This window comes from Esox lucius, chromosome 19, assembly GCF_011004845.1.
Source record: "Esox lucius isolate fEsoLuc1 chromosome 19, fEsoLuc1.pri, whole genome shotgun sequence".
Lineage (NCBI taxonomy): Eukaryota > Metazoa > Chordata > Actinopteri > Esociformes > Esocidae > Esox > Esox lucius.
Genome location: NC_047587.1, coordinates 12,716,290 through 12,744,038, shown reverse-complemented (window position 1 = coordinate 12,744,038; position 27,749 = coordinate 12,716,290). Strand labels below are relative to the sequence as shown.

Genomic DNA, 27,749 nt, shown 5'->3' with positions numbered 1-27,749 from the left:
ATTAGGAGAATGGAGAACCGAGGCAATTAACCGGGAAATGAAATATTCCTTCTTACAGTGTGCGCGCACACAACCAGCTGTTACACAGGCCAGGCTCCCAGATGACAGGGAGGGAGACACTGTGGGAACAATAAGGAGAAGGGCTGAAGTTGAAGGCTGTAGTTGACACGTGCGCGGACGCACGCACACACATGAGAGAGAAAGCTTAAATATTAATAAGACTAGACTTAACGGTCAGTTCAGTGAGTAACGAATACACACTAGTACAGTTTCCCACAATGTTTGTCAGATGAATTTTCACTAATGCCTAGTTAATACTGGTGCCAAACACTGCCTAAAGTCCAGAAATGTTTCCGTTTCCACTGACACGGTCGGCCAAGTACCCCCACTTGGTGCCAAGCCCCGTACTTCAGGAATTAGGGCGGGGTTTGCGGGTTGATGCGTTGCGTGCTGTGAAAACGCAGCATGTTGTGCTATGCGAATAGCAATGTGTATTGTTTGCTTTAGGATTCTCGTAATGATTCAAAACTGTCATTACCTTGGTCTGACCATATCTGCATCAGGAAGCTTTAATAGGGCAATGAATGCACTCAAGGAAAAGGCCTGTAGAGCACTGTATGCAATGAAACAGAAATTATTTAAAATCAAAATCTCCAATGGAATTTGGACCAAAATATTTGATAGTGTAATTCTACCAATAGCCACTTAAGGAAGCGAGGTTTGGGGACCACTCAACAGACTGGACCACTCAATAAAACTGGGACAAACATCCAGTTGAAGCCCTACATGCAGAATTAGGTCAAAACATCTTAATAGTCCAAATGAAAACCCTGACTAACGCATGTAGGGCAGAACGAGGCCGCTTCTCATTGCTATTGAAGATAAAAATAAAAAAAAATAAAAAAAGAGCATACAAATTCTGGACACACCTAAAACCAAGCCCAAATTTAAGTCTCCTATTCAAAGCACTTCAAACCAAAGACCTGACACCAGAATCAGCTGGTTCTGGACCTATCCAAACTGACACCAGAATCAGCTGGTTCTGGACCTATCCAAACTGACACCAGAATCAGCTGGTTCTGGACCTATCCAAACTGATACCAGCACTTGTTCAAAAGAAAGAAAATATAAACACGATCACAAACCAATCTATAACACTGTAAAAACAAAAACAAAGAGAATTGAAACAGATCCTCACCAAGTACAGGCTGAGTGACCACCACTTGGCAATAGAAACCAGCAAACATAAAAAAAAAAAAATGAAAATAAACAAACATGGCCCCCCCCCAATCAGGATGGTCAATGTGGTCAGTGCATGGCAGGGGAGACTGAGACAGAGATGCACTTTTTGCTTAACTGTGAAAAATATCCTTCCCCAAGACCATATTTGAAAAACTGACTCACCTAAATGTTTAGCAAATTTTTTATCATTACAAAAAGTACTAATGGGCAAAGCAGCCAAATATGCATTTTCCTGCCATGGCCTGAGGGACACTCACTACACCAGTATCCATTAGAAATCACCTCTGATTATATTAGTTTTATTAGGTAGATTGGAATTGTAAGTTATAGTTGTTGTGGATTGCTGAAATGACGACAGTTTGTTATTATTTCTTGTTATCTTTCCTGAATATTCAAACCACATGTATTTGTGTTGTATTAACAGTGATTATTCTTATTTCTACTATGCCAGATTTTTGTTAGTATTTGTTATTATCTTAAAAATATATTGGTTTATTTTAGACCAATGTATATTGCATACATTGATGCTTTGGCAATACTTACGCAATGGTTTCACTGCCAATAAAGCAACTGAAAGTGAAATTGAACATAATAGGGGCAGAGAGAGCACAAGCAAAGAGACTGAACGGGGGAGGGTTGAAGGAAAAAGAATCCGCTCATCCTTCCGCCCCAGCAGACCACCAGTGGTGTTGCAGCCTGTTAGTTTCTCTGTCACACACACACACACACACACACACACACACACACGTTTGTACAGCTACCCTCATGGGGACCAGAAAATAGAAATTGCATGCTCCCTTGCCCTAAACTTAACCCTAAACCTAAACCTTACCCTAACCTTAACCTAACCCTAATATAACCCTAAACCTAACCTCAATAAAGTAACATTTATGCCTAAACTTTACCTAGATGTAATGCCTAACCTTAACCAACAACGCCCGGACCTTAAAGAAACCCCAATTCTAACTATAAAATCAATTGTAAGTTTGACCCTAAACCTAAACCCTGAGCCGGAAATTGACTTTTGCCTCACGGGGACCGGCAAAAGGTCCCAATTAGGTCAATTTTTTCTGGTTTTACTATACTCATTGGGACATTTGGTCTCCATTCGTTCAGTAAGACCTAACCAACCAACACCCCCCCCCCCCAACCCCACCCACCCACCCACCCACCCACCCACCCACCCACCCACACACACACACACACACACCCACACACCCACACACCCACACACCCACACACCCACACACCCACACACCCACACACCCACACACCCACACACCCACACACCCACACACCCACACACCCACACACACACACACACACACACACACACACACACACACACACACACACACACACCTTCCTAACCCAATCCTATAACACTAATGCCTGACCTCAACCCTAAACTAACATAACGCCTAAACCAAAGTAACCATAGTTCTAACAATATGCCAAACTCAATGTTTGATTTTACACCTAACCATAAAAAACCATGCCTTGTGGGAACCGGTCAAAGGTCCTAACAAGGGCAGATTTCATGAAGACATCTGGTCCTAATTCAATCTGTGAAATGACACAAACAATTGTGAAATTACATTCAAAGTGAGGACCGGAAACGTTGTACTGAAACAACAACAACAAAAACACATTCCCTACCCCCTAACCATAAAACATAACCCCAAGCCTTGAATAAAATGTATTGTGGATATAGTTAACACTCAAACCAGTCCTCACTGCCATAGCTAATCTCACTCACTCTCACACACAAACAGAATAAGAGTGAGAGAAAGTGAGAGCAAGTGAGAGTGAGAGCTGGGTTAGGAGGGAGGAGAGTGAGAGCTGGGTTAGGAGGGAGGAGAGTGAGAGCTGGGTTAGGAGGGAGGAGAGTGAGAGCTTGGTTAGGAGGGAGGAGAGTGAGAGCTGGGTTAGGAGGGAGGAGAGTGAGAGCTGGGTTAGGAGGGAGGAGAGTGAGAGCTTGGTTAGGAGGGAGGAGAGTGAGAGCTTGGTTAGGAGGGAGGAGAGCGAGAGCTTGGTTAGGAGGGAGGAGAGCGAGAGCTTGGTTAGGAGGGAGGAGAGCTCCACTCAACAGTAACATGCAGCAGTCTGATACAACACTATGTAGGTCAGAGACACTGCAGAGCTGTGTGTGTGTGTGTGTGTGTGTGTGTGTCTGCCTGCGCGCATGTTACTGTAGAGTGGAGATCTCCCTCCCTACCGGGTTGCGCTCCGTGTGCACGCGCACGCATGTGTGTGCAATGAGCTGTTCTGTTCTTTTTTTCTGGTTTCAGAGGCCATTGAGTTCCCTCTCGTTGTTCAGTGTTCACCCCCCCCCCCTCCCTCCGCTGAGGCTAAATAAACCATGTATCCTACTCTCCGTTTGCCTCTCGGTCTCCCCTCTCTCTCCCATTAACTGTGCCCTCTCTGCTGTCAGGAGGCTGAATAAACCACAGGGCCGAAGGCGGAGCGTGATGCTTATCACACGACGTCTCAGTAACCTGCCGTCACACCCCCCCCCCCCCCCCCGAACAACATAAAACGCTAAGAGTGTCAATACGCATCAGATAAGAAACAAAATGAATGGGATGGGAATTTAAACCCAGAGTTCAAAAAGATGAGAATTCAAACAAAAATTAGATGGTGATAGGGGGGGGGTTATTAGGTGGACAAACATCAGGCCGGCCCAGATGGGGGGTGGCAATAGGTCCTGGCCCAAACGAGGGTGGGGGGGCATGCAATTGGTCCTGGGGGGGGAGCACAGCAAGCCCCCCTTTTGTTGAAACTCCCTAGGTCACCCAACAGGGGGTGTGAATACATAACCTATGATGGGGGAGTAGGGGGGGGGACGTGGGGGAGAGATGAAGGGGAGCCTCCACCCCCAGAATAAACAACACAGAATACATTTTGCCTCACATCAACTGGGCAGAGCCAAAAGGCTGCTGTGATCAACCCAGATTATCTCCCAGAATACATTAACATAACATTAACATGTGAATGGGCCCTCACTGCTGACACAACGAGGAGACCAGGAGGAGAGAGCCCAACAAGGAGACAGGAAGGACAGAGCCGGAAGGAGAGAGAACAACAAGGAGACAGGAAGGAGAGAGCCGGAAAGAGAGAGACCAACGAGAAGATGGGGAAGAGAAGACCGAGGCAGTGCTTTCTCCTCATCCTCGCACATGGTGACACAACATGCTCAACATTCAACCCTAGGACGGTCAGCACAACGAACAGGAGACACTGGCCTGGCCATTTAAAACACACAGCCTCACTTGTCACAGTGTTTGTATCCATCCTCTCATCTAGTTGGCCCATCTGTGCGTTTTTAGAAACAATCAGAAATGGTTTGGTGACGTCTGCAATTCGTTCCATGCGTCTCCCAATTTCGTCAAAACCCATTTTGTCAACATCGGTAATTGTTTATTTTGTTGCTTCCAATAATGAATTATTAGAAACAATCATGTCACAATCGCAGGAAAATGAAGACTTGCGTCTTGAATAAATAGAAACTGATGAAAGTGAAGTAATTTTCCTCAGTACACCATTATTGGCTTTACATTTAACAATGCAGAAGCAAGTTTTTTTGGCAGCTGAAGTCATACAATTTAATGTTGAAAATAAACGCACATGGCCGGGCCCCAGTCCTACACTGCTCCCATAGGGGCAAACACACTGCTGCAGCACGCCACTCAATCTGTCTGAAGCCACTGCTCATACAGCAAAACACTCTCTCTCCGGACTTTCTATCAAAAAAAGCAAAATAAAACTAAGCATATAAAATAAGAAAAGGAACCAGGCAAGCCTAGCTCTGCCGGAACCGCCATTAGAAGGGATGAATGGTGTTGCCCAGGCTGGATTCAATCCACGCTTTATCGGGTGACTACACTATTTAAACAGTGGGGGTGGGTGCACGTGATACTGTATGTGTGTAGAGATGTGGTGTCTGTTTACTTGCACTGTCACACAGATTAGTCAACACGTTAAATTTAAAATAAATTATTGTAGATGGCTAGCTAATAGCTTTACAATACCTATAATGAAAACAATGACTTGAAACACTCCATGGCTGGTTTGTTTCTTTAGAAAACAAATAGACAGTTGAATAGCTAACCACTACACCATGTGAACTACGCTATGTAAATCGAAAACAAGACCATGCTTGGCACCGGTGCAGTTCATCCATTGTAATATAACGGCAAATTCTAGTCTATCCTGAAAAAGTCCTAATGCCAAATTTGTTTGTTCCGTGGCGAGGATTGAACCCCAGTCGCCTGCATGACAGTGTGAGTCTCGAACCACAACGCTATTTAACAACGGGTAGTCACTCAGCCAGTCAGGCACTCAGTAAGAGACATTTGCTCTTCTTGGCCAGCTCCACTGACATGGTCGGGCAAAAAAAGAAAAGGCAAAAAAAGAAAATAATGTCTCACCTCTAGAGTTAGAACTTCGTTCCAAAGCCTTTGGCAAACATCTGCAGACCAAACTTTTTGTAGCCATAATTTCAACCGGCAATTTGAAGCCCCTTTCAGCAGAAATAATCAAATTCTGCAACATTTGGGAGATGCACTTTAGGGACTGACATTTTCAGAACTTGCCGTCTGGTTTTTTGTGGGATTCAGATCTGGAGTAACTCCGGCATCTCTTAACCCTTCCAGGGGAATTTGTGTGTGTTTGGGGTCATTGACCGTGTCAAGAGCACACAACCTTCAGCAGAGACGCTGTTTCAGGACAAAGCAGCCAGTAAAGAGCCTGGATCTGAAACAAACCTGTTGTGAGAGCTGAAAACATCAGTTGCTTGAGGACACTCCTTAAACATTGATGGATCAGAGCAGTCCGCTGCTGAACACCAAACAGCCAATAGAAAGGTAAAAGATTAGAATGACTAAGAGAGACATACATTTGAAGTTATGTTGGCCAAAAGCCAAAAACTAGTTCTGAAACAGTACAGTAGTCGAGCCACTAAAAGGTTGTGCACATATAGGCGTTTGGTCACACCAACTAACCCTTTAGCAAGGAACACTGTTTAGATGATTGGTTTTGCGCATGCGCATTAAATACCCTCTCCCTCCTGCTCACATTAACTTTTCCTAGTGATTTCTTCTAAACAAATGTTCTCAGCCTAGGTTTAAGACTGCCTTTGTGGTATGATTCTAGAATGGCCCTTGTACAATAAATGCACGATATATTTATTTTTTTCCCTATATGTTTGCATTTATAAAGGGTCCCAGATTTTGAATGGCATGGGATGTTATCTTTGCTGAGGAAAGCGGTTTTCTGCTGAGGAAAGAGTTGTCATGGAGATACAATGGGATAAATGCAAGATGACAAAATCAGACATCTATTTTTTTTTTTATAGGGAAAGGCACTGTTATAATGGTTGAGAGAGCAAGTCAGAGTCACTAGTGGTCAAAAACAAGTCAAGTGTCAAGTTATGAAAATCAGACTCCTGGACTCAAGTACCTGAACACTACACTGGGGTGACATCTACACCGCGGGTCTTCATTAACTTAATTTAACGACTGGTTCAATGTTGAAAATCAAAAAAATCTATAACTGGCTGTGGAGAACAACAGCTTTAGGGGGAAAAAAGGGATTGTTTGTTTCAAGTGACATGGGTGTCCACATATGAAACCTTGGGTCAACACCCAGTGCACCTTCTGATCTAAAGGGTTGATTGGCTAAGCAACACAGTGACCTACCTAGCCTATCAGGGAACATGGCGGCACTACTCCAACCACAATTCATGGAAAAACAGGGAATTTACTCAAAGTCCACTGAATTCTGTGACCCGTTTTTAGGGAGGTAAGTTAGGAAGAACATTCCAGTAAGAACTCTCAAGCCTGCAACTGTGAGATTAGGCCTGGCTTTCTGTCTCCCCCCCTCCCTTCCTCTCCCCATCCCTTCCTCCCTCTCCCTCTCCCTCCCCCCAACCCTCCTAGCTCTGAGGCTCTGGTGGTACCAGATAGAGGACTCTCCCCAGGCACAAAATCCCAACATCAAAGGGTCTAAAATCCACACCAAAACCACCGGTCTGTGGATTAGGGGCTTAATCCCGTACTGAGTCCCACACATCCTGATTGAGACAGATAATGTGAAGAAAACGAGAAGACGTCTGCTTGGCTGCTACGAAACGCTCTTCCTCTTCCACACGAGTGACTGAAGCAGCTGTCCGTGTGTAACGTCGTTCACCTGCAGTGCGTTACGGCTATGTTCCTCCAGTGACACCCACACACACCTTTCCAACCGTAGGCTAACACTCGGCTGTCTTGGCTAATTACGGGCATAAATGGAATCGCTCAACGCGAGCACTCTGAAGTGAGTGCATCGATGGACACCATAATGGAAAATTGTACTCTCCATCACCCTCTCACCTTCCTCTCACTTCTTCACAGAGGATCTCTTTTGAAAACCGCAGAATGAAATGCACAGGTGCAAAATGGGTTGAATACAGACTATTTGTTGACATAGACCCAGAAAAGTGTGTACGCACACACACGCACACACGCACGCACGCACGCACGCACACGACCAACACCAGTGCCGTGTTTCCACTGGTGCCAAACACTGGTTTTTTACCATGAAGTCCAGACTTTTCTCCGTTTCCACTGACACGGGCCATGGCCGAGTAGCCCGGCTCCCACTTGGTGCCAAGACCAGGACCTTAGGACTTAGGGCGGGGTTTCAGGATTGACGCGTGACATGCTGTGAAAACGTGGCATGTTGTTCTATTCGAATGGAGATGTGTATCGTTGGCTTTAGGCTTCTCGTAATGGTTTTCATCCGATCTAACAAACAGATCCCTGATAAAATAAACTGAAGCAACGGTACAGGGAAGCAAAGTCTCAGAACGGAAAGAGTTGGAACGACCGAATGTGGTACGATACCATTGCCTGCAAAACCTATTACAACATAAAATTACCTCAGAATTCTCCCAAACCCTTCTATAAAAAAGGTAGATAGTCTTGACAAAACGTATCAAACAAAATAATGAATACATTGGCTTATAGTTACGAGTGTAGGTGGAGAAGTAACCAGTCGATGGAGTTTGAGTAATTCGTTTTTTTATTCAAGCTCAAACGCCGTATTGTAAACAAACTGAGCTGTTTATTTTATTACCAAAACAATATCGCCTTTTATTTTTTTTGAAAAACTAAATTGCGTTAATAGTTTACTCCTCCCTCCCCACCTGAGCCCCTCCTTAAGTCCCTGGTACCAGATATATAGTGGAAACAGAAAAGTCTGGGGCCAACATTAGCATAAATCATCGGTGTGACCCTGGTGCCGGAGTAAAGCCACAGTGGAAACGCGGCATAAGTGATACTGGCACAAAATCTGAAGGATGAGAAATGTTGCTGGTAGACATTTTTTGAAAACAAGTGGCACTAAGAATCAAGTTGTGATTTGACTAATTCCTTGCCTAGTTGAAAATACAATCTTATATCCATTCATTTACAGTAACTTCTGATGAAATTTTTTATTTAATTGTATAACATTTTTATAGGTATGTGAAAGGCCTTACAGGAGTCATTCACAATGGGGGGGGGGGGGGGGGGTTACCTTTGCTCTGGGGAGGGGTGGCAGTGCGGTCACGGAGGATGTTGATCTGGTGCACTGCTCCGTAGGGTTCAAACAGCTCCTTGAGCTCCGTTTCTGTCCAGGAGCGCGGGATCTGGCCAACAAACATCTTGATGGAGTCATGGTCCGGAGTATCTAGGTTCTCCATGGAACCGTTCATCTTGCTGCCGTTGCTGCCGTTGCTGTTGAGACAGGAGAAAAAGACCATGAGCACCGGGGTCTCAAACACTTCAGTCCACCAGTGGGTGGCTGACGCAGTGGACTAAAACAAAGGCCATTAAACAGTGAAAGCTGTACCATGCGCCTCTACCGTGGCAATAATGCTTCCATGTCATTGACTACATTTTAGAGCATGCCACTGTTAACCCAAAAATCTCATTCCTCCCATTTAACCAATCAGAGTAGATAGGAAATGGTTGCATTAGCGTGAGAATAAGTGGTTTGTTAGACAAAAAAAAAGTGGGGCGTATTTACCAGTGTTAAATATTAATGCTCAAACCGGTTTCTGCTTTCAACTGAGGTCACATTACCTGCACATTCGGAGGACGCATTACAGCAGAATCCATCCATTCATTCATAGCAATTCAGATTTTGAAATGATAACAGAAGTAACCCGTTACAACATCAAAGATTACCCAGAACGCTCCTCTTCCAACATGTCAGGCCCGCCTGTTCCAGGCAGTGCTTTTTGTCTAGGCATGTCAATTCAGCGGCAACACACACAGCAACAACAGTCACATACTATCTACTTTAAACATACACGCTTGCATGATCAGTTGAGGAGTTATGAAGCGCATGGAACCAAAAACAAAGAACAGGTTCAACGGCGAACCAATAAAACAGGATGTCACACTGAAGGTCCATAAAGGGACTAGATCCACTACAAAGCAGCCTTCACAGTGACACACATCTTGAACAGCAACACCAGAGCATCAAGCATCTGGCGCAGCCATCAGCCCTTAAGGCACACTCCCTTTGAAATAAAGGACAGCTGCTATACTACTTGCGTTGGGTTAAATCCAATAGCAGCGTCCGAGGTTCATGAATTGCCAAGGGGTCTGATTCTCGACGACAGACGAGCAAGTTCATTTGGTCTTGTGAACGGAAATCAGGTTGGGTGGGGGGAGGCGGCACGCTGGCACAATGGTGATGGGAAGACAACATAAGTGTCTCTGGGCCTAGTTGGTCCCAGACCCTCTGCTTGGGGACCGACAGGCAGGTCACACGCTCAGACAGCCCATTCAAATGAACAAACAGTCACCAGAACTAATTGAATCAGGTGTGACAGTTCTGGCCTACAACAATCAATCTGTGAAACGTCGGGCGGTCTCAGAACTCAGGGTGGGAAGTGGCGGCGCTGGGTACCTGCCAGTCCACAGCTGCACGGCACAATAGAAGCCTACAGGGACTCTAGCTCCACATTCAGCCCAGCTGAGAGGGAGAACCGCAACTCTGGCTCCGTATGGTCAGTCGTGACTCTGGCCCTACAGTCCCACAAGATAGGAAGATAGGGGCCATGCCAAGAGGACAGTATCATCCACTGACAGCACAAACAAACACACACAGTGCCAGAGGATCACAGGAGTGTGCACATGTGTTCACAGCCAGATGATGACCAGGCCAACTCCTGGTGTGTTGGTAAGCTCACACACACGCCCAAATAGGATCGCACCTCACAGACAGAGGGAGGAAGAGAGGCTAAATAAAAGATGACAGAAAATGTTTCAGTATACGGACCTCTGGACTCGAGCCATCCATCTCTTACACATTGAACCCAAGCGCTCAGCCGAGACGCCAAGGGACGACCTGAATGACATTCTGCCTGACACGTCCCTCAGTGTTGCCTGTCCTCTGGAAATGAAACTATGAAAACAAATCCAACAAGGAAAAAAAAAAAATCTTGACTTCCACGGTAACCGGAAAAAAATAAACGTTATTACCGGAGTCGGCGCATCTAAAACACAGATTGCAGTCCAATCACAAAACCAAGAGGCGATCTCACAGGCCCACCAGACCCTCAGCTAGACAAAATCCACTCAGAGCCAGAACCAGTGCTTCTGCACCGTTGGAGGAGTTTGGTCAGTGTCGATCCAAAGACAGCAGCCCGAAAAACACTGAAGGCAAAAGGGTAACCCAACTTCAGAATGTGTCCGAGAAGAAAACCTCTCTTTCCATTTCGGTTTTATCCTCAACACCACTCGTGGAAATACCAGACATCAGCAGAGTGAAGATCGCAGGCAGGACCATCTCTTCTCACGCTCCAGTTTGACGACGGAACAGGGAGTAACCCACCAGCTTCCACCATCACGCCACAGAAATACAGCTCCTAGAATGGATTACTCCCAAGTCAACCTGCGTCATGTGTATCACGCTCTCCTAAAGTTCTAGTTCTATGCCATCTCTGAGCCTACCACAGCAGGGAGGAAAACAACTACGTATTGTTTGGACGCTGGAGAGAACACTATTCACTGATATACCCCCCCCACCCTGTTGTAACAATGGGCCTGTAGCAAGTAAGAGGGGCGCTTTGTAATCCTCCTATCCAGCACTAACTAAACCAGCATTACCGGCATTGTAGTGTGTGACACCATTCATCTACGAGAGACCCAGAGGGCCTCTCGTCAACGCCATTTTGAGCTGAGCTCCTCGCTTTCCTTCCTTCTCGTACAACATGAAGTCCCACGTTTAGACTATCCTGACAACGTGTCCCAGTACAAGATGGTCACCAGTGCTCAACAGGTGGTCGAAGCCCTCTTCATGCTTTCTGCTTAGTACCTTGTATTCCGTCTGAAGATGTAGACAGCTGCCAGTCTTTCACAGAACACTTTCACTTAATAAAACCAGGTGTGAACTGCTGGCAAATCCTTCATCCCAAGATTTAACAATACAACACGTCTTTTGTTGAGCCACCATACACAAGGCTAGTTCCAATTCAAATTCCTCAAGGCCTTTCGTCTTCTTGCTCTGGAAAGACTCAATGCAAGGCTCTTTCTCCAAGCGACAGCAGGCAGAGAATATTAAACCACCTCCAATTGTAGTCGTCATTTGAAGGTGCAAGGACGTTTTCTTCAATGTATCCCAGTAAATGCTGCCCAGGTTACAGACAGGCAGGGAGGCCGGGAAGCCCAGTCGCCCCCCCCAATGACCCGGCAGGTGCCACAGCCCCAAGACGCCCCGGAGCGGCTGAAGTCCTGGGAGCCACAGGACACATCATACCTGCCGCAGATTTACTGGGACCATAAGCCTGGACCGGACATTTGCTGTTAACATTTTCTCAAGGCTTTTATTGACAAATGGAATCAAGGGGAGACGCAGTGGTGGAGGGGACACCCACACAGTGGTGAAAGGTGGAGGGGAAAACAACACAGTGGCGAAAGGTGGAGATGGGAAAACGAATTTGCTGCAAAACGAATTGCCCCTCGGGGATAATAAAGACTCCTTGAACTTGAACCCTGGTAACTGGTGGGGAGACATGCATGTACATGGAGTTGGGAGCATTTAGTGTCTTCTCAAACAATAAATGCATGTTGTTGTTTTTTTCAATAGTTATTTCTAGAGGTTGAGAAAGACTTCTGCTTAGCGGACCACAAACACTTTTCATCCCCAATAAAACGACCAGATCAGTGCTTCAAACTGCCAAAACTCCTGCAAGAAAGAATCATGAGTTGTGACAAACATCTAGCTAGGTCACTGCTGACAAACTCCATTGTTCAAGCAACCACACTTTTAATGAAGACCCTGACAAACTTACCTGATTCCAAGACTACTAGATCAACTGAATCATGAGTGCTTGTCCCGTAATACAAAAACAAAGTACTGAGGACCAGAAATGGGCAAATTCTGGTGACATACAGTGACCCAGCTATGTCTCCTTGGGGTTACTATTCATGAGACCTATGGAGAGTGCTCACAACTTGGATTACACTAATTTTATTGGGGATGAAAAGTCACAGCTCACGTCACAGAATGAGGATGTTAAACATTTACAAGAAATGAAGAAGGCCAGTCAAGCAAAACAGACATTGTCTGATAATACCATTAAAGAAGCTGGTAGAAGCTTCCTTCTTCCAGAAAGCTATGCATATTAGGCTAATTATACGTTGTATACAGAACCAGGCTAATTATAACGGCAGCCTTGAAAAATGTGTATGCTTTTGTGTTCTTACTCAGTTTTACATCCAGTTCAACAGAAACATTTCCCAAAAATCTACAGGCACAGAACAACTTTAGAAATGCATTGAGTTACTGCATTCAGCTAGTAGGAGGCTTCCTTTGGTTATTTTGGCATGTATTCACAAATGCTGTGGAATATGTAATTGCACATTTTGAAATCGCATTAGTATTTTGTTTCTAAATTAAACCTGTTAGGCTCAGAAAATAAGACATTGACCTTCTTGTACTAATTTTAAAGAGAAAATGGATGAGGTCTACAATAGGCTAGGAGTTTTCTAAGTGTGAGATGTGCCTCCCCAGGGGATTTGAGAAAAAGAAATTAGCACAAAAAAAGGAACGATTTACAATAAACAGTAATGCCCAAATCCAGCTGATCTCATAACAAAAACACATTACAGGTAGATAAAAAACAACATTTAATGAAACTGGAACCTCTTCCAAGTGAATTCGCTCTACGAAAGATTTCCCTACAGTTGTTGGCTGCTAGACAGAGAAAGTCTCATTAGAAGGACTGGAAAAAGTTTCACCATTTAGCGTTATTATTAGGGCTTAAATAAGGACATTATTAGCTGGAAGGAAATTCTGTCTTCTAAAAACAATGCCTCCGGTCAGGGTGAACGAAGAATTCAATTGAGAAAAACACCAGTAGATGTACACAAATTGGCAGGAGGCAGTGTGCAATAAGCAGAGAGAATCACGGCTAGACACTTCACAGCGCCCATTTTATTATTCTGCTTTTAAATAGCCTACAGCACAGACAGATTTAGCAACCAAGGACCAATGGCTTATTTTTTTATTTGCAACGGTGTTGATTTAGTATTGCGCGCATTAAATTAGTCGGGTCAGTCGAGAAGACATCTAGTGACAGCATTCAAGGGTAAATACGAATCGGCCGATTGCTGTTATGGCTTTCGATTTGTTTCCAAGAGGCTCTCGCAATGTTTGGGTGAGTCTGCGACACTAGGACGTGTTTGGACTATAGATTCTCCTACTGTACAACATGCCTCTAATCTTTTCATTGGCCTTAACAGGTTAATTTTATTGATCTCAGTTTGTCCCAGTGAATTCTGTCACTTCAGACATTTGTGGGGTAGTATATAAAAATAATAATAATAAGTTTTCAGTCTTGGAAATTACTTCATTGTTTGCATGGTTGTCTTGATGTTGCCTTAGACTTTGAAAACCACTGGGCTAGCCATCAGGAATGCCAAATGTCAACACTACCCAGACATTTTACATGTGCCAAATCAATAGAGACAGCAGCCTACAACAACAAAATATAAGTTAAATCACTTAACATAACCAGAGGAATGATTTATTGATATTTTGACATTTAACTCACCAAAAACAGGATCCAAGATTTCAGATGTTTCTCTGTGCGTATTGGCCTAGGCTGTATTAGCCAATTTACTCAACTAAGGTGGCACCTAAAACCACTTGGCCGGACTGCAGACCCCAAATTATGATGTTGCTAAATACACACCACAACCTACTCCAGTTGGTGCAATGAACTCATTATGCTAAGGTGTCGACAGATCATGACACCTTCGGGAAAGCCAGCTCAAATAAGAACTACTAACATAGAAACTGACATTCTCGCAACAAACATTGCATTTTGGGCAATGTTGTGTCTTTCCGAGAAACCCACAGGACTGGACCAGCCTGAACATTGGGAAGGAGGAAGACCAATCAGATCACAGGCAATAAGGACCAGCTCACCCCAGAGAGACACCCAACAACTGACACTTGCTGTGAACATTTTCTCAAGGCAGACGCGACTGCCAGCACCACAAAAACAGCGGCAGTTGACGTTTCCGGTGAGATTTCAGCATGCGTCCGCCCATGCGCATGTCTGTGAGCTCCGACGCTAGAGGTGAAAACCACAACGAGAACAAAGACTGCTGGCTTTGCTACAGTCAGCAACACACAGTGTTCAGTGATATCTGACCCATTTCCATATGAGGTGGTACACACAGGAAAAGGACACATCCAGGCAGGCAGAGAGACAGAGAGAGGCAGGCAGAGACACTCATTTCAATTCAGCCGGCTTCATTGGCATGAAAGTAGCAATTTCGAAAAATGTTGCCCAGGCATTTGACAATGTAATAAGAAAAATATTCTTACAATTATGATTAAAATCTCACTCCATACTGTCATACCAATCCATGACATCACACGTGATTTCTGGGCAGGGTGCTGCATCACAGCTCTGATGAGGGTGTTGGGATGTTCCAACGTAACGTCAACTCCGTTCCTGCCTCAATTTGGCTTCATTTCAAGGTTTGCACGTTCCCTGATGAAGACAGGCATGTCCACATGGAGCTCGTTTCCCAGACTGTTTGCGACCGGCAAGCCAGGTACAGATGACAACACCCTCCCCATTAGCTTCATAATCACTTGAGTGACAGGTGGTTATGGGGGGGAGACAGCGATTTTAAGGCTAGTTTGTGTGTGAACGGATGAATATCTGAATGCTCTCAATATTAGAATTCTCAATTAAACCATGTGTGGGTGATGGAATTGATACTTGGTTACAAGACAGTGGAGAATCTTAAGTCTAATATTTACAAGAACTTTACATAAGCATCAAGACCTCAATAATGCCATAGCGCATAAAATTTGAAACCAAGTACATTTTTCTAATGTCAAGGCATGCGACTCAACTCACAGGCTGATACATTGATAGAAAAGTTGGTTTGTGCATGGTTCTCATACATTTAAATATATTTAGGTAAAAAGGATACCTGGTGTTGATAGGTATTATAATTGACAATATTAAAAGTTGCATGTTTAGTGGAATTGTTGGTATTCACACGGACAAGATATTTTAGTAGGTCTTTGTGGGGAAATTATTTGAGGACAGCCACATGCAACCTATAAATTAAATGTTATTTAAAATTATTTTGGCGTGTATTAAAAATTAAATGGCTCCGATTTGTAGCTTTTCTATAGCGTAATAGTATCACTCATACCATATATTTACAAATTAAAGCTAGATAGCTAGCTGGCTAACAAATATATGCTGCATTTGAAAGAGATCAGGCAAACATTGTTGAAACATGGTGGCTAACACTGGGAATTCTATGGAGCTACTGCACAAGCCGGCCAAATGTTCTACTTTTACAGCCCATGAGTGTTTATACCACCTCAAAAAACATGGTATGCAAACACACTGCAAGGCTTAGGCACTTGTGACCCATACACAGCACCCGCTGCGTTATTTACATTGTTGAAAATACCAACATTCCCGGCGAAGCCGAACTTTGGGGATGTGTACATATACCTTGTGGAGACTCCATCCCCTTACACTGCTACCAAAATGAAAGCGTACAAATGTGTGGACAGCTATCTGCACATTCGATCAGGGTTGGTCAATAATACAATTGTTTGGGAGGTGAAGTAGAAGAGATTCTTCATTGTCAAAGCAAAGGGGAGTGCTAACACGCCTAAATTACAACTGGTTCTATGAGTGGTCAGTGTAGCGTAGAGCAGCCAGTATTACACAATCTTGTGACAAATGTAAAAGTAATAATATAAAAGTTTTTAAATGAACCACCGACAGCCTGGGTTGCTGTGGGGAATGTTGCATTGGTGCGACTGGGGGTTTGGCTAGACTCAGTAATGTTAGCCAAGCCAGTGGAATTGGTTGCATTGGTGCAGATGAAAACAGACCATGTCATTCATTACACTGATTACATGTAGATATGACTGCAAATACAATATGCAGTTAACATATGAAATGGAACTGCAACTATCTGGCATTTAGTATAATCTGTAAAATATATACTAGCAAAAGTTGTCGGGCTGTCAATGGTGGGCAATTGAAGGAGACCTTTGCCTACCAAGTGGGCATTCCCAGATGCCGTGATGACACATGAAAACAATCAATTTTCTCAGGCACTTGGAATAATTTCACACACATATTTGAAAGATGAACTTAAAACATTCCCCTCAAATGTCTTCTGGTCATTCATGCTAATGGCACTGTAACAGAAGCCGTCCCAGTTGCAGTGATTCTCATTTACAGGTTTGCTTAAGATGGCAACCGACTGACACGCATTAAAATGTTCATGTCACCAACAAATGAGCGGCTTCTGTTAGACCTCTGTCAAGTTGGGAAAAGTTACCCAGCCCAACACGCACACTCTCGGCGGCCGCACACTGAACCCAGCACGCCTGCCAGCATCCCCAGAACCACCCTGAAAACGTTCGCTGTGCACTTCTGACGTTTAGACCCGTCAGCCGGCCATCTCAACATATGTAGCACAGCTTAATGGAAACGCTTCTTATTCTTTCCATTGCGCGGCCCAATTGCGACTAACACTGAGCAGAGCCAGCTAACTCAACTCCTGTATTGTGTAGCATGCGTCTAGAAGTCACCTGGGAGACCATGAGCTGCTATTGGCCTCCTTCAACATTCTATGAGCAAGGCCTTAGCATATCATGTGGTACAAGCATGTTGACAAGGTTTTTTCTACATCAGCTGCACGTAGGACCAATCCCCAAAGACTGAGTCTCAATGGTTCCTGTTTAAAAAAATAAATTAAAGTGTGTATAATATAAATTGACATTGGGTTCTGGTGCCTTTCCCTGTGCTTTCTGGTGAACGAGCCAACCAGAGATTAGCCAGTCAAGCAGAAGTGCTGTCAGTAAATAACTATCCCACGGTGCCAATTACAAAAACACCCTGGTGAATGCATCTGTTCTTAACAAAATAAACACGCCACAAGGCCATCTAAGCGTGAAGGTTGGCTACAACTACTGAATATTTTGTTGCAACCCCAGACCGCAAACATAACTCGGAAAGGAGGCTTTGGACTTTAGAGGAGGAAAAAGGCTGCAGCGACAGGGAGGGCTGAGGAAAATGAACTCATGTAGCTGGCCTCAAACCACACCACATAAAAAGTACAGAGGTCTGTGTGACAGAGCGAGCTAGGGAGAGGGGGTTTGAGTGAGTGTGAGTGGTTGTGTGAGGGATAAGTAATGACTATGTATTTTGTAGGAACTTCTGCATAAACCCCACCTGGGAACTACGAGGAGGATGGGATAGACTGTTGGAGAAAGTAGCACCTTATGCATATGACTTCATTATAACCACAAACCCCACTTGGGTCGATGTATGTCATTCAGACCACAGTTTCGGTTTTTATTCATTTGCATGGTTCTCAAGCAGTGGTGAGCGCTCTCACAAGATAAAAGGTCAAACGTGAAAACAAATAGCACGTGAAGGGTGCAGCAGACACTGCCCATTAAATTATTTACCTACAAGCCCATTTCCTGCAATTCCATGACAGAAAAAGTCAAGTTAGAGACCAAGAGTGCCCCGGTTTTTAACCTGACTCCTCCACAGGGCAGTCAATTGTATTTCCAGGCTGCAACTCTGAGAGACTACAGCACTCACGCCAGGTTATAGGTGCTGTTGGGACGGGTGCTTCCCAATGAGAACCAGAACCCTGGGAGAGTTTTTAAAATTAGATCCGGGGTGCAGAACCACACCAGCAGCAGGATGCAGTGGAACAGGTGACAAACCAGAACGACCTCCCTCCCAGCATACCAACATCTGTCCGCATCTCTCTCTATCGCACACACACGCACTCTGTCACAGGAATCAGTGCCAGGAGGCCCAGACCGACAGATGTTCTGACCCCTGTCGGTGTCCACGACAAATGGACCCACAGCCTTGTCTCAAATCTTAACAGAGAAACACCCTGCATTCTGACCCTCTATTAACCCATGGAGTGCACTAGCTTCAACCAGAGCCCATAGGGAGAATAGGGTGCATCCCAAAAAGGGTAGTGGCATGGGGATCCATTTGGGACAACGCTGGTGTTAGCAATCACAGCCAAAGGATCTCACTTAAGCCCAGATATTCACAGTCAGAGAATCAATCAGTGAACACTCATTAGTTAGCGATTACATCACCTTGAGTGGTTGTCCAATGCCAAAAAGACAGCAAATCCTCTTGCGTTCATCACTATGGTCTCAGACCACTACTATGCCTTTTAGCAGCAACAATTAAATTACCAGACAGCCATGATTCAATTTTCCACTTACTCAATCATCCCTTGTTGATAAGGTCATACTGCTACTAGCAAGTTCGGTTTGTACTTTGTGTGTCTGTGTAAGAGGACATGCATCTGGGATACTGCATCACGTTGGTCTCAACAGAGAGGTGTGGCGATTTGGGGATCAAAGTAATATGAGGCATTAATCCATCACCCAACAGCAGCTGCTAGGTCAGAGAGCATCGATTTAGATCTTGAATGATATCGAACCCACTCTTAATTTTATTTTATTAAGAAAATGACTTCAATTAGCTAAAGCACACCGAATACACGCGTATCCCGTTAAAATGTGACCAGAACGTGTTCTTATCATGTACGAAATATCATGTAGGCCAAGTCATCCTTTTCTAGAAAAACAAACGATCATTAGTCCGTGTATAAAAATCAACACAATGACGTTTTTGGGGCAATGTAAAAACGAAGAAAAACTAGCTGGTTCTTTCAGGAACTTTACAACAGGACCAAGCCCATTTCTTGAGCTTGAGTAGTGGGGTTTCAAAGTGAACTCTCCATGAGCAACGTAGAGCCCATGTAGCTCTATATCCTATCTATTGCTGTAAGTTTTAATCCACTCACGGTAAGCCGAATTAGACTCTGGGCATTTCTAAAGCATTTCTTTGTGTTGACTGACTTCCTTTACTAGCTAACGATCTATACGGCGGTCACAAGATGTCCATTAAATTGCTCAATAATGTACCACGTGTGTTCTGCAAGCCACCCTACACGAACCTCCATTACGGGAAATCGATTTGCAAACTACAGTCGCTTCTAGTTACAAAGAAATAGTCAGTTGATTCCTCGTGAAACACCGTAACATACGAATGCATTCAATGATTCTAGTCGAAAAGAAAGCATTATGTTACTTGATATCGCGACTGTCTTGTGCAATGGCTCGCCTCGCAATTGACACCGTTGCATTTAAAACGCTAGATTTTATGGAGCTATTTTCTATCCATGACCTACCCGCCGTAACCGAACAGAAGAGTCCGTCGCTGCTGTTCCTCTCGTTCTGCTAAAGCAATTGGCATACAAAAAACAAAAGGGCGGCTGCCGCGTGTGAACGTTGTTCTCCCGCTCTCAGTACACACCAAAACACAATATTCGCTAGTTTGTAGCTTTAAACTTTAGAATGACGAATAGTGCGATTTTGTCTGGAACGTGTTAACTCCGGAAGCACATGTCACTTCACTTGACTAGCATTTCCTTAGCCAAGAAGTAGACCCGTTTTAGCTAGCTTTAGCTTGTTAGCTACTCAAACGTGTCGATGTGTTTTGCTCGTTTAATTATCAGTGCGTTGCGCGCAACTTCGTGTATGCGCGTAGTTCGCGCATGTTCATTTACAATTCATGAAAATAAAATAACCGAAAACATGTCACTATGCTATAGTCTAATAATATGCAGATACTTACACTGAATCTTCCGAGCTCATCAACCGGCTTTCAACCATCCTATCCGGAAGAAAATCCAGACCACTGTATGCCGAAGTCATGTTCACTAACTACAAGCCACCACGCAGTAGTCAACAATGAAAGTGAGGTCTAAACGCTTCGAGATTCAGTTCATGCGCGACCACGAGACAGAGCGGAACAGGTGTAGGGAGGGGGCTATCTAGTCTGCTACTGAAAGCAGTAGCATGCGAATATTATAATCATCAGGGGGTCGAAATTCGTCTCCTGCATCCCCCAACTAATTTCTTCTGTTCCCAGACGAAGAAAACTGCTGGCGAGCAACAGTCAACTGCAAGGCGAAATGTAGAGGTGTGGCTTCTTCCATTCAATGTTAAGTAGGCTAGTTCAGGAATCTTGTCTCGCACCTACATTTGAAAATAATTCGTTTAATCTGCCGTAGGATGCAGGTGACACGAAATACTTACTCCAACCAACAATTGCTCAATGTAATTTCAATGATATGCGTGGGAAAATGTCAGGAAATGTAGTCCTGTCCCCTGGCCTGGCTCGGGTCTTGTTAAAAAGCAAAACGTAAACGCTTAGGACCAGTTTCACGGACACATTAAACCTAGTCGTGGACTTATTTGTCCACGAAACTAGCCACTTAAAGGTAAACGTTTTGTGAGAAACACAAACATCCCCCTTGACTTTCAAGAAAAAATCAAGAGAAATAATGGATCAGAGAATGGAACATTCTAGGCATTGGCAGGCCTCTCTGCGTTTAGCTCAAGCACACTTATGGCTCCAATCAACTAGTAATAGGAAATCCCCCTTTATATAATCCTCTCAAATAATTCAAATGAAACACTGAAATATTTTGCAAAGCCACTCGACCCCGGCCAGTCCCTCTCTGCTTAAAATCACTAGAATCACATAGAGGATGGTCCCCTGTCCAAATTACGATATAAAAGGGTAAACAGATCCTAGATCAGCTCTTCACTTCTACTCAGGCAAACAGTGAATATAGGGCAAAAAGAGTAAGATCATTAAAATGCAGTTTATTTTTCTTTCCAGGCGTCCTGAGTCATAAAGTCTGTGGCCCTGATGTCCTCTATTCCCTATTAAGTGCAATGCATCTGTATTGCTCTGGTCAAAAGTAGTTTACTGTAGGTAATAGGCTGCCATTTTCTACAGAGGTCACAGGTCATGTTCCCCTTTTTTGTGTCTTTGCTGTTGTTTTTGGGGGGAGGGGTTCCTGTGTTTCTTTGTTGAACTGGACTTGCTCTCCCCATACTAAACCCCCAGAGCGAGAGGCCTAAGACCATGGTTGTCAAGTACTGTTTGTAACAGAGCAGAGCAGAAATGCTGGTGTGTCCATTAGGCACCAAACAGAAGGAAAAACCTGGAGATGAGATGGGCTGGCGACCTAATTAAACGGGACCACAATTGTTCATTATGGCGCCTGCAGCAACTGCGCATTCACGACCCACAAAAAAATTATATTTGGGGTGACTCACTGATAAGAAATATCCAATTCGTTAAATCCCAGATAATCCTTGTGTTCATATCAATTTTCAAGGGAGACCACATTCTAGGTTGTGTTTATGTTGAACAGTGGGTTTCAAAGTGCCAGCAATAGCCTGCAATCATGTCACATGACTCTGATCTATTTTAACATATAGGATATACTCACACAAGCACACTGTAATGAACGGCAATGTGGGGCTGGGCTGCGATAGCGGCCATAAGAAGACATGCAAAATCCATGTAACTCAGCGTGTTTGGGAATTACGTACCTTTTAACACTGACCTAGCAGTGATTAAATCAAATTACAAAATCTTGATTTTAATGTAATTACTTAAAATACTATACCACAATACATCTGTATGTGTGTGTACCTTACTTAACTAGCTGTCATAAATCCGTCTAATAACACATCTGAAAATCTCACTATGAAGAAACATGTCAATTGGAACCTGTTTTTATGTCTGGCATCTGGTCTAAGGTGGGTTGGTCTCATAGAACCAGACAGGAATGTTGTTGCAATATGGCATATTTCCAGCATGGTAGATAATCTGGTTAGTCTACAGTACATCATGGCTTCCCATGTTGCACACATCAATTTCTAAAAGCAAGAATGGGGAAAATGTGTGGGAATGTAATCAATACATTTAAAAAATAAGATTTTATTGAAGCACGTTACTTGACTAGATTGTATGGTTGTTGTTGTTGTGGTTGTCAGTGCCTCCCTCAACGCGCCCATGTTTAATCTCTCAGATTATTACTATCGTAATCCTATTGTAATCCCCACACATACAGTGCCAAACCACGCTTGTTTACATCAATCTCTCCTGTGGAATACCTCTGCAATGTGAGACTAGAACCATCCCCAGGCCCTATAAATCAATTCATCCAGTGTTTGATTTGCACCCCGTCTTGACCAATGAGCAAAGCGGGTCAAGTAAAAATAGTCCGACTGTACAGAACAACCCAAATAGGTTACATCACTTTTGTTTGTATATGTTACCATCAAATTGCTGCCTGCCTGACATACTTTCTCTGAGCTCGGAAAGCGTTTGCAGATTGGTGACCAACTGATGCGGGCGTTCTCAAAATGGAGAAGCAGGCAGAGTGGGACAACATCTTAGTATGCCTCAATGTACTAACATGAAAGTAATTGCAGAATGTTTGGTTATAGTTTGGCTGGCAGTAAAGTTGGTTAACGACACTGACCTTATCAGGGTAATTTTTCGGTTCTGGTACTACAGGCTTATGCAAATTCCTTTTTAAAGTATGCAAATGTTTCTATGCCATGCAAAAGATAAAATTATGTGGATTTTTTTCTGGAAGTGTTAGAAGAAGGCCTGGATGGACAGACATATTCGCGGACAACTCTGTCTTGTCTAATGATCTCTGTTTTATGTAGAAGTAAAACCTGGTTCCTGCATGACTGACTGATGAGAGAGACCCATTTCTTCAGATTCAACTGTGAGCGAAAGTCACACCTATTATTTTCAGTGACCCATTTATTTTCTTCCAATTTAAGGATGACGTACGTAAGTCCCTGAAGACCTTTTAGGGAACATTATTTTATTTATATCAACATGCTAATAAAAAATTATTATATGCAAGATACATTTGCCAATAAATAAATATTATATACAAAATACATTTTATCTGAACAAAATAAAATAATATAAAGTCATTATTAAAATATTTAATTTAATTGTAAACAAAACCAATCAAAAAACAAGAAATAGGATCTGTCTGTTTTGTAAAGACTACAAAGTCAGATGGATTTTGGGCAGGCGTGAGCTTTTTTTCTTAGATCACAAGATACTGTAGATTGTTTATCTTTTCCTTTTATCGGAAAACATCCACATCACGTATCTAGCCAAACTCACCACACAGCATGAGGATGAACAGTTGAACCTGAAACAGTTAATCCATCATATAACAGTATCTGTTAACCATGCCGCCACAGGGACAAAGAGGAATCACAGACACTGGCTACGGCCCCGACCCCAAACCCCTGCCACGACAACAAAAGCCAGCCAGGCTAGGTCTGATTGACTCTCAATGAACAAGGGGCCGACCCAACGACGTACCTCAGAGATCCTAGGTCCTCATTCCTGACGGAGACACCACCGGTGGAGGCAGTGGGGGGACAGCGCATGCTGTTGACATACAAGCTCTGCACCAGGGCTAGCTCCGAGGAGTGTTCCAACATCGCACGGCGCTCTTCCAGAAAAATCCACCTTCCTGTGTGTGTTAAATGGCCACTTCTCTTCTTTTCACTCTTTCACCCTCTCTTATTTCTCTAGGTAGCCTATTTCTCACTCTCTCTTTCTCAATCTCTCTCTTTCTCTCTCCCTGTACCTTTTTTCTCTCCGGGTATCTTTCCCTCTCTCTCTCGCTCTGTGTTTTTCTCTCTCTCTCTCCCCCGCCCCCTCTCTTTCTCTCCTCTTCGGTTTTAGTGCAGCAGGCGGTGCCCACCCCCTTTGCTGCCTGGCGTAGCTGAAATAATCCTTCCTGACAGCTCATCGAGGGCTAATGCATTGTGCCGCCCGCGGCAGCCTGGTTCGGCAGGCTGCAAAGCTGCGGCCACAGTAGCACTCTTCCACTAATTGACAGCCGTATTAGGAAGAGTCCAGGGAATTGGGCACGGTTGATCTATTCCTACTGTATGGTCACACCGGACAGACTGGGGTACATGGGGGCAGATCGGGGGAAAGATCTGCATAGTTAGGACGTGGATATCTGCATGGGCCTCTTTCTTAGCTCCTGGAGTTGAAAGAGATGAGATGGCCCTGCTTCCTGTTTTGCATGTATTTGAATAATGTTTGGGAACAGGCCAAATGTAAGTCATTTTATTTTCCTTTCATTCAAACCAATTGAGACTAGTGTCTCATTACCAGAGGTGTCCTGTGAACAACAAGTAACACAGTGAAATGACCACCTCCCTCGAGACCAGAGTCAGGCTTTGAAGTGACCTGTTGGTCATCCTACGAGTGAGCGGCCTAGTAGCTAAATGTGGTCTTATCCACCAGAAGATACCACAGAACCTCTATTGTAAGCCAATCTTGCAATACAGTTTGAGATTTGCTGGATTTCCAATTTAAAAGTGAGGGAGCTTCTGAATAAATTATTTGCACACACATAGCAGGCAATTTTGGGACATTTGTTAGTCAAGGACTCCCATTCAACAATACTATGCAATTGCAAATGATGTGTGCAGATATTCTGTCAAGTGATAAAGAAGTGGGCTAAATGAAAGACTAAAGGTCTCAAGAAAGTGTCTACTGCATTCATATACACTATATTGTATTATGCCACTATAATCAGGTACTAGGAGGACTGAAGCTTTTACAAACCCCCCTTTAAAAAGATGGAAACCAATCTTAATTCTAAGAATGTTTGTCTGTTTTTCTAGTTTGTCTGTGTTATTTTCTATGCATGACCACCGCACGTTGTCGAAATGTCGCAGCCAGAATGCGAGCACTGGCCACTGTGCAGTCGTTATGCTGTGAGGCCACAGTTTCGACTACTACACTCACCAAAATGAGAACCACTTAATGCTGCAAGCAGCCTATGCTGTCAAGACAGAAAGATGACAGGTCTTGAGACCCAGGACAGCAGCACTGCCCCTTCATGACTCTGATTTTCCCAACTAAGCCAAAGCCCCAGTGTAGAAGAAGAGTCTTATTGTTGTTCAGGATGTCACTGATGACCTCTTATGTAACTGGTGAATTCAAGGATGCATGCTCTCACACTTTCTCTTCTGTATTCAGCAAAGCCCCACACCTATCTTCCATGAGACTGAGAGCTGTAAGTTTGGTGAAATCATTCAAATTTCTAACATTGGGTAGTAAAGGCTAAATGATCCTCAGGCGGGTAGAGGGCAATTTCTTTTCCTATCCAATAGTTGTCGATATGCATAGTGGGTCAACGTACACTTCCTGGAAGGGAAGTGTTTATTTGCGGGTGGAGTACTTGTCGGTATAGCTAAATCGACGAGCTATAGTAAATTTATTAGCGTCTCAAATGAATATAGCCAACTCTAGTAAGGACTATAACTTTGTATCCATATAGACAACGATGGTAGCCTTTCCATAAGGAAGAGGATATTGGAAATTAGGGTTTACGATCAGAACTGAACTAACTGAATGAAAAACATCAAAAAAGAAAAAGATGCTAAAAGGTGATGAATGACGTTAAGATGAATGCCACAGTTACAGAGACAATGTAAGTACTAAATAGTACAAGTCCTAAAATGGAGCCTTGAGGGACTAATTTGTAGATGCTAAGATAATGTGATTGTAATGCAACATATTTACAGTACATTGGGCATTGTGCAGGAATAGTTCTTTAATCACATTCAATCATCTTGATCTAGTCCAATAACCAAAAGTTAATTATGTAACAAAAGTGTGACAGTTTTGGAACACTTTTGAAACATCAATATACATTTGCTGTGTCATTTATAACTAGGGAAACAGCCAGAACCATGCTGTGACCTGGCCTAAAACCTGACTGGTATTCTGAAGAATGACAGTGTGCATGACTGCAAAACTATGTTCAGTGCGTTCAAAATAAGCTTGCTACAGTAGCTTTGCCTGTCACCGCTCATACAGTATAACAGGATGCTGCCAACCAACCAAATGCTTTGCATGACATAATGGAAAGCTTAATAATACTTTCATGAAAAACTAGCTAGTTGCCGTATAGTAGCGAGCTATCAACTTCATGAGTTTTCATTTGTTATATTAAAGCATCTGTGCTGCCTGTTCTACCTAGTTCTACCTAAAATCTTAAGTGTACATTATAACGTTACTGTTAGCTAGTTGACTCTCATCCAATCCATCAGCTGCCATCAATATTTGCAGTTGTGGCAAACATGTTGGCCTGATTTCAACTGATTTCTGAGCAGCTTTCCCACAGCTTGGGAATCATTATTGATAGAATGGGTAAATTAAAATTGGTAAAATATTCAGAGAGTTTAGCAAAGTTTCAAAATGGCAACTGACCTTCTAATTGTAGGCATTCAGTTGCATAGAATTGTTTGAATATTCCCTGTGTGATGTTTACCGGGAAGATACAAGGCTGCCACAGAATATGAAAGTGTCATGTAAAGGCATCACAATGCAGAAACTGCAACGGCCAAACTCCTGTGCAGTTGAGACAAAGTAAATATATGGAAAATGGTAAAACCTTAGGCAGGATACTATACTTGTGGAAGGATCCATTGTGGTCTATGGGCGGCAAACAGGTATTAACCCAACAAGCGAACCACCAGACACTGTCAGCAACTAAAATAAGTGAGTTTCTAAACTGGATGTGAGAGGTCAAATGTCGAAAAAGGATTTGGCCTTCACCCACACTTTCAAATTACTCCTGGATCAGAACACGCCTGCCCAATGTTGAATCCCAGGAAATGTCAAATATTTAACAACAGCAAATTCAGAGCTCGGAACAGGAAGGTTGGTTGTGCAATTTTGTCAAAATGTACTCATATAGCCTTGTTTTGTTCACAGTAGCCCAAGTCATGTTCAAACGAATACAATATAAAGATTGCTGACACCATAGAAAGGAATAGTTAAAGCAATGTAATCTAAAAAAAATCTAGTGGCAAAACCTGAAAGATTCTCTTTTCATATTATACTTTTCACCTTGTCCAATAGGTATTTATACAGTTATCAAAACTCTGATGTGGTGGAAGCCTACAGGAAACACAGACCTAATATGAAGTGGATCTAAAAATCTCCCATTGAAGATATTAACGGTGGAGTTCTACTGCTAGGTTTT

The 27,749-nt window shown here is 43.5% G+C and overlaps 1 protein-coding gene and 1 long non-coding RNA gene across 12 annotated transcripts in view; one reads left to right on the top strand and one right to left on the bottom strand.

Annotated features, from left to right (window-relative positions):
• Window positions 1-24,299, bottom strand: part of LOC105021815 (CUGBP Elav-like family member 2) — a 46,378-nt gene extending 22,079 nt beyond the window's left edge. For 4 of the 11 annotated variants that reach the window (XM_034288491.1, XM_034288490.1, XM_029115294.2 and 1 more), the window contains exons 1-2: window positions 24,053-24,298; window positions 8,800-8,999 (exon numbers count right to left, since the gene is read on the bottom strand). In XM_034288491.1, coding sequence (XP_034144382.1) covers window positions 8,800-8,999; window positions 24,053-24,174 — 322 coding nt within the window. In that variant the 5' untranslated portion in view covers window positions 24,175-24,298. Of the gene's footprint in view, window positions 1-8,799; window positions 9,000-10,554; window positions 10,587-20,018; window positions 20,282-20,464; window positions 20,844-24,052 lie in introns of those variants that run through there. The other 7 variants (XM_034288487.1, XM_034288488.1, XM_034288492.1 and 4 more) reach the window with 5 other exon arrangements.
• Window positions 19,422-24,037, top strand: LOC109614681. The gene is made up of 3 exons (XR_002195615.3): window positions 19,422-19,632; window positions 23,371-23,432; window positions 23,929-24,037. It is a non-coding gene; the product is annotated as an uncharacterized LOC109614681 (long non-coding RNA).
• Window positions 24,300-27,749: the final 3,450 nt, after the last annotated feature.